Source organism: Gossypium raimondii, chromosome 7 (assembly GCF_025698545.1).
Source record: "Gossypium raimondii isolate GPD5lz chromosome 7, ASM2569854v1, whole genome shotgun sequence".
Lineage (NCBI taxonomy): Eukaryota > Viridiplantae > Streptophyta > Magnoliopsida > Malvales > Malvaceae > Gossypium > Gossypium raimondii.
Genome location: NC_068571.1, coordinates 1,320,493 through 1,328,752, shown reverse-complemented (window position 1 = coordinate 1,328,752; position 8,260 = coordinate 1,320,493). Strand labels below are relative to the sequence as shown.

The 8,260-nt window shown below is 36.6% G+C and overlaps 1 protein-coding gene across 1 annotated transcript; it reads left to right on the top strand.

Annotated features, from left to right (window-relative positions):
• The first annotated feature begins 2,371 nt into the window (after positions 1–2,371).
• On the top strand, positions 2,372–4,189 carry LOC128042423 (uncharacterized). Its single transcript, XM_052633459.1, has 2 exons — positions 2,372–2,853; positions 3,867–4,189. The coding sequence occupies exons 1-2, from the start codon at positions 2,751–2,753 to the stop codon at positions 4,187–4,189; spliced, it is 426 nt and encodes a 141-aa protein (XP_052489419.1). The 5' UTR covers positions 2,372–2,750.
• The last annotated feature ends 4,071 nt before the right edge of the window (positions 4,190–8,260 follow it).

The following is an 8,260-nucleotide window of genomic DNA, read 5'->3' as shown; positions in this document are numbered from 1 at the left end:
GGCTAGCTAGTATTTCGATTAAATTTGGATAATTCATAAGTTTGAGATTTAGGACTAAATTGCATAAAGGTTAAAATGTAAAGGGTAATTTTGTATTCAAATTGATAAGGGTTATAGGCTTGAATTAATTATGTAAGCTACTTGAATTATTTAATTAAATGAAAATCATTATTTAGATCAAGAAACGAGCCAATCAATTTAAATCGTTGAAAAGCTAAAGTATTAGACTAATCGTTGGCTTTGTTTTTACAACTATTTTGTTGAGGTAAGTTCATATAATAGTTAATTTATTTCTTGTAGAATTGTTAAATGTTAATGAATAATTATTTTAGGTAACTTAAATGTTTAATGTGTACTATATGCTAATTTGGATTACATTGCTATAATAATCAATTAATGAAATTGTTGATAATGTGGATTACATGTATGTGAGTATGAAATGTTATAATGGAAGTGAAGTTCAAGGATAAGGATATGAAAGTGTCTCGTTTGAACCTTGTGAATACTTAGAATACAAATGACATGTCATTAGGGGTTATACGGTTTCGGGTGCTGGTCATGGATGTCCTATCGGTGGCTGAGGTCCTGTATTTGTTGTAGATTCTCCACAGCTCGTGTGAGTAGTATCGTGTAACTTAGCATCCTGACCCACATCTCGTGAGAGCAGACCCATTTCACATCTCGTGTGAGCACTACAGATACGGTTACAGTTACAGATAATGGCACACTTTGTGTGATCATGGGTCCCGTGTATCTAACGTTGATTTATTTGGTTCAACGGGTAATAAAGACTTAGTCAAGTGAGCTTAATTATATGAAATGTTATGTTATGTGATCATGAAAGATGAAATGGAAGATTTTGGCATAATGTTTTGATTTGGATGAGTAATGCAAATTGGTATTGTTGTGAGTAAAAGGTATATTTGATATGTTAATATTATGTGTTTTATGACGTGATAAGATTATGTGTTTCCTGTAATGGCCCAAATTTGAGGTTATCGGAACAGTGGTTTCGGGACCACAAATCCGATGAGAAAAATTTTATTTTTCTTATATTTTTATGGTCTACAATTTCACAAAATGATTTCGTGAAAATTTCGTTCGAAAATTTCGACGTTTGGGCACTCAATTTAGTCAAAAGGACTAAATTGTAAAAGTGCAAAAGTTGAGTTCTACATGTTAGAGGTGTCCAATTGTTATGAAAATTTAAATTGGAGGTCCTTATATGGTAATTATACCATTGGTAACTTGGTAGACAAAAATGGACATGAGATAAGTGAAATAGAAAATTTTTAAGTTAGGGGCAATTTGGTAATCTAGTAATTAAAATGAATTAAAAGGGAAAAAGATGGCAAAAATCATCATCTTCTTCATATGAACGAAATCAGCAAGGGGGGAAGCCATAGTTAGGGTTTTCAAGCTTCCAAGCTCCATAGTAAGTGATCCCAAACCCCGTTTTTAATGTTCTTTACGTTTTTGAGATCCCGGTAGCTTAATTTAGCTTATTCTAGCAATAATTTAACCTAGGGTTTATATTTGGAAAAATACCCATAGGTGAAAAGTGTTTATTTTGATGTTTTATGATAGAACATGAAGCTAGAAATTATGTTAAACAACTTTTGCTAAGCGATTTTAAGTGAAAACGAGTAAAACGACATAATCGGTAAAAATACCTAATGTTCATAAGTACATGTTAGAGTGGGAATTTGATGTTGCCATAGAAGGGAAAAATGTTCATAATGTTATAAAACATAAGAATAAGAGATGAAGTTTAATTTCCGAGCCTTGGGGCAAAAATGTAATTATGTAAAAGTTTAGGGGCAAAATTGTAATTTTGAAAAAGTTAGAGTCAAGGGCTGTTTTGTTGAATGTGAGTATTAAATAAGTTAAATTTACTATTTTAGATCAAGAAGTACGAAACTCGAGGTTAGACAAAGGGAAGAATAAAGTTGAAGACTAAGTTGGTGAATTTGGCTATAATTGGTACCGAGGTAAGTTTACGGTAAATAAATGCAATATTTCCATATTTATTATCAATGCTGTTATTTTCCAGCAACTATGAATTTATTTTATGGATTTATTTGATGATGATCTAAGCATGAAATGATAGAGAATTAAAATTTAAAAGTCCCGTTGATACATAAGGATGGTACTGGATACGAATGTCATGACATTTGGGTAAAGAGATCCCATGTAAGACCATGTCTGGGACATGGCATTGGCATCCTTAATCATAAGAGGTCCCCTGTAAGACCATGTCTGGGACATGGCATGGGCACCGAGACGAGAGGTCCCATGTAAGACCATGTGCAGGACATGGCGTTACACGAGATGAGAGGTCCCTATAAGACCATGTCCAGGACATGGCATGGGCACCAACATGAGAACATCCCATGTAAGACCATGTCTGGGACATGGCTTTGGCATGTTATTATCAGAAGAGACCCGAGTATCCTTATTATTCCAATGTAGCTCAACGGGCTTGTAAATGAATCATGTTCATGAAAGTTCAGTTTAAAGCATAAATGGCAAGCTCAGGTAAGTTGTAAGACTTAAGAACTTATTATACTATCAATTGATGTTCAACGATGCAGCAAGGATTGAGTAAGTTATGCACACAAGTATTCTAAGTAAACAAGTAAGAGAACTAGTATGAGATTAACTAAAGAGTAAACTAGAGATATAGACATTGAGTTTAATTATTTAAGTTAAATATTGTTATTTATTTGCTAGTAAACTTACTAAGCTTTATGCTTACTTCTTTTATTTCTCTTTCTCTTATAGTATTGCAAAGCTACTTCAAGGATCCTAAAGAAGTCGGAGATCGTCCACACTATCAACTACAACTGCTCGGTATTTTATATCGAAACACGTTTGAGTTATGGCATGTATAGGGATTTAGTTTTTTTGTATGTTTGTAATGATGATTTTGCTAATGAGTGATGTGTAAGTATTTGATGATGTATGGTCATTAAAATGGTTAAGGATGAAGGTGTTTGTTGTTATGAAAGATTAGGTGATAAATTATGCATGGAAATCATGAAAGGATAAAATTTTGCAAAGAAACAGAATTCAGGCAGCACAGTGACGTGAATTTGAAAAATCACCCAAGATAGTATAAAATGAATTAGAGGGTGAATGATATATGGAATTGAAGGTTGTTGAGTCTATTTTCATAGAAAAATAACGGTGTAGAAAAAGGAAATTTATATTTTAAGATATGTGAATTTTCGTGAGACAGGGTCAGAACAGTTTTGGAGTCCCTGTTCTGAGTTTAGAAAATAATTACAAATTGTACAAAAATGGTTATGAGTTGAAATTTACATGCTTAGATTCCTTAATGAGTCTATTTTCTGTAGGAACAAGTGGGAATAGCATATGAAAATCCTATAACGAGAAAAGTTATTTTAGTAACAAGAGGTCAGAATAGTCGAATGGTGAAACAGGGAGACTTTAACTAATAAACTGTACTAATTGGCTGAACCAAAATTCTAAAAATTTTATGGTGAGTAGATATATGAGTCTAGTTTTAGGAAAATTTACGGAATTAAATTTCGAGTTCTGTAGCTCAAGTTATAATTAATTTAGTAACTGCTGCGCGATTGGACAGATTTGCTGTAAATAGTGAAATAAATTTTCAAACCTAGTTTTTATGCTCCGAATTGGTAAGATAAGCTAAGTAATGCCTCGTGCTCGACTCCGGAAACGGTCTCGGGTAAGGGGTGTTACATTTTATTGGTATCAGAGCAGGTTTAGTCGATTCTCGGAAATATGCAGTATGAATAAGAGTCTACCTATACATGCCATACTTATATATTTTGATAGTGTGACGACTCCTGACGATTTTAAAATGTTTTCTTTTATAGTTATGGATCCTGAACGAGCTAGTACAGATGAAGTAGAGAGTAATGCACCTATTCCCGCAGAAGGGACGGTGCCATCAGATGTTAATGTTAGTGAAAGACCTGCATCAGATAGACAGGGAGGAGGAGCTAGAGAAGCCTTCTTACAAGCCATGACTGATTGGTTTGCCGAGTTCGTTCGTACGAATCCGGCTATAAGACCTCCACCCCCTCAAGAATCACAGGTTCCCCATGTAGCTTCCCATTGCGGTATAGTTATCGGAGAGACCACTGTTGATAAGATTAGGAAGCAAGGAAATTTGAAGAATTTGGGCTACCAAAGATGATGATGCGAAAAAGCGACTCGGCTTGAGAATACAATCAGGGTTTTTGAAGAATTATCTTGTACTCCGGAAGAATGTATAAAGTGTGTTGTTTCACTTCTTCGAGATTCAGCTTACCATTGGTGGAAGACCCTCGTGTCAATAGTACCGAGTGAGAGGGTTACAGGATTTCTTTCGGGAGGAGTTTGAAAGAAGTACATCACCGAGATTTATAGATCGAAAAGGAAGGAGTTTCTTGAGCTAAAACAAGGTAAAATGTCGTGATTGAATATGAACGCGAATTTGTCAGACTTAGTAAGTATGCTCGGGAATTTGTATCCACTGAAGCTAACATGTGCAAGAGATTTGAAGATGGGCTTAATGATGACATCCGACTATCAGTGGGTGTATTGGAAATCAGAGAGTTTGTTGTTCTGGTAGAAAGAGCTTGTAAAGTAGAAGACTTGTTAAAAGAAAAAAAGAAGAGCAAAGCTGAAGCTGGAGCGCAGGATACAAAGAAGAGGCAAATGAGTAAATCATTTCAGTCTACATCTAAGAGGCCTAGGGAGCTCTCTAGCGGATCACATTTTCCACATATATATTCGGTCAAGGTAAGTAGAAGATTCGAGGGTTTTAGAGCTCAAACCACTACGAGTTGCAAGTACAAAGACTCGACCTCCTAGGCTGAATGTTCTCGATGTGGGAGACGCCACCCGGAGAGTGTAGAGCGGTGAAAATGTTTGTTTTAGATGTGGAGCATCCGATCACTTTATTCGGATTGTCTGAAACAACTAAAAGAGAAGAAATAACGAGTGCGAGATCGGTAATGCTCCTACCAGAGGTAGACCGCAGAGAAACCAGAGTGGGGGCGAGTAATAGGGGTGCATCCAGAGATTCACGGTTAGATCGGATGTTAGAGCACTGCAAGATCATATGCTATTCGAGCTCGTGAAGAGGCGTCCTCTCCGATATAATTACGGTACATTTTCTCTTTATGACACTAATGTTATTGCATTAATTGATCCCGGCTCTACACATTCATATATATGCACGAAATTAGTATTTGTTAAAAATTTGTCATTGAACCTCATGAATTTATGGTTAAAGTCTCTAACCCCTGGGCGGTTTGTGATGGTGGATAAAGTTTGTAAAATTGTCCACCGATGATAAAAGGTATTTGTTTCGATTGACTTGATGTTATTGCCTTTTGATGAGTTTGATGTGATATTGGGCATGGATTGGTTAACTCAGCATGACGCAGTAGTAAACTGTAGACAGAAATATGTTGTACTGAAGTGCCAGAATGGAGAATTACTTCGGGTTAAATCTGATCAGACAGATGAATTATCTGATGTAATTTCAGTGATGTCAGCTCAGAGGTGTGTCAGAAAAGGGTATGATGTTTATTTGGCGTATGTGTTGGATACTAAAGTATCTCGAGTCAAAGATCTGAGCGATGCCGATTGTATGTGAATTTTCGATGTGTTTCGGAGGAATTAGGGGTTGCCACCGAAAGAGAAGTGGAATTTTCTATAGATCGATTAGGAACTACCCCAATTTCTATAGCTCCGTATCGTATGGCTCAAGCGAGTTAAAAGAGTTAAAGGTACGATTCTGAGAACTTGTTGATGAGAGGTTTTGTTCGTCCGAGTCATTCACCTTGGGGTGCTCCGATTACATTTGTGAAAAAGAAAGACGGGTCTTTGAGATTGTGTATCGACTATCGACAGCTCAATAAGGTAACTATAAAGAATAAGTACCCATTGCCTCGAATTGATGACTTATTTGATCAACTGAAAGGTGCCACAGTATTTTCAAAGATTGATCTCCGATCGGGTTATTACCAGTTACGGGTAAAAGAGTCAGATGTGCCAAAGACAGCTTTCAGAACCAGGTATGGGCATTATGAGTTTCTGGTTATGCCGTTTGGGTTGACTAATGCACCTGCAGTATTCATGGATTTGATGAATCGGATATTCAGACCGTATCTAGATAGGTTTGTAGTAGTTTTTATTGATGACATTTTAGTTTATTCTCGGGATGAAACTGAGCATGCAGAACATTTGAAAATAGTGTTGCAAATTCTGCGCGAAAAGAAGCTTTATGCTAAATTCAGTAAATGTGAATTTTGGCTTCAAGAGGTGGGTTTTCTCGGACATATTGTATCTGCAGAAGGCATCAGGGTAGATCCAAGTAAAATCTCAGCTATTGTCAATTGGAGTCCACCGAAAAATGTATCTGAAGTTAGAAGTTTCTTGGGATTAGCTGGGTATTATCGGAGATTTGTACAGGGGTTTTCTATGATAGCTTCTCCAATAACTCGTTTATTACAGAAAGATGTTAAATTTGAATGGATGATAAATGCCAAACAAAGTTTTGACCGATTGAAGAAATTGTTGACGGAAGCACCTGTGTTGGTACAGCCAGAATCGGGTAAGGAATTTATTATTTATAGTGATGCATCATTAAATGGTTTGGGTTGTGTCTTGATGCAAGAAGATAAAGTAATAGCCTATGCTTCAAGACAACTTAAGCCACATGAAAGAAACTACCGGTACATGATCTCGAGTTAATGCTATTGTATTTGCATTGAAAATATGGCGGCATTATTTGTATGGTGAAAAGTGTCATATTTATACTGATCACAAAAGCTTGAAATATTTGATGACACAGAAAGATTTGAATTTGAGACAACGCAGGTGGCTTGAATTGATAAAGGATTATGATTTGGTTATTGATTACCATCCGGGTAAGGCTAACGTGGTAGCTGATGCTTTGAGCCGAAAATCTCTATTTGCTTTACGAGCTATGAATACCCGGTTGTCACTGTCTAATGATGGTTCAATCATAGCTGAATTGAGAGCTAAATCGACATTTCGTCAACAAATATGTGAAGCTCAGAGGAATGATGAGAAATTACAAGCTAAACGGGTGCATTGTGAGTCAGGTAATGATTCAGAATTTCAGATTGGAACTGATGGTTGTTTATTATTTAGAGGTAGAGTATGTGTCAAGAATTCGAGCTTATCTGAAGATTCTACGAGGCCCATAGCGGTACTATGTCTGTACATCCGGGGAGTAATAAAATGTATAATGACTTGAAAAAGATGTATTGGTGGCCGGGTATTAAACGTGATATCTCTGAGTTTGTATCAAGATGTTTAGTATGTCAGTAGGTTAAAGCTGAACATCAGGTACCTTTGGGGTTGCTTCAACCAATCACTATACCGGAATGGAAATGGGAAAGAGTCACTATGGATTTTGTATCTGGGTTGCCGATGTCTCCAAAGAAGAAAGATGCCATTTGGGTAATTGTCGATCGATTGACAAAGTCCGCGACTTTATCCCGGTATGTATGGATTATTCTTTAGATAAATTGGTGAATTGTATATATCGAGATTGTTAGACTACATGGAGTGCTGTCTCCATTATATCGCAGAGATCCCGATTTACATCTCGTTTCGGAACAAATTACAAGAAGCTTTGGGTACTCGGTTGTATTTCAAGATCGCATTTCATCCTCGCATGATGGCCAATCTGGCGTGTAATTCGTGTATTGGAAGATATGTCCGATGTTGCGTATTAGAGTTGCAAGGTAATTGGGAAATGTATCTACCTTTGATTGAATTTGCTTACAATAAGAGTTATCGATCTAGTATTAAAATGGCTCCGTATGAAGCTTTGTATGGTAGAAAATGTAGAACACCGTTATATTGGACAGAGCTCAGTGAAAAGAAAATACACGGGGTTGATTTGATCCGGGAAACAGAAGAAAAAGTAAGGCTGATTCGAGATAGTTTAAAAGCAGCTTCCGATCGTCAGAAGTCATACGCCGATCTTAAACGAAGGGAGATTGAATTTCAGGTGGGTGATAAAGTATTCTTAAAAGTGTCTCCTTGGAAGAAAGTTCTCCGGTTCGGTCGAAAGGGTAAATTGAGTCCAAGATTTATCGGACCATATGAGATTATAGAAAGAATTGGACCAGTTGCTTACCGATTGGCTTTACCACCGGAACTCGACAAAATTCATAATGTATTTCATGTATCTATGCTACGACGGTATCGATCAGATCCTTCACATGTTATTACTCCAACA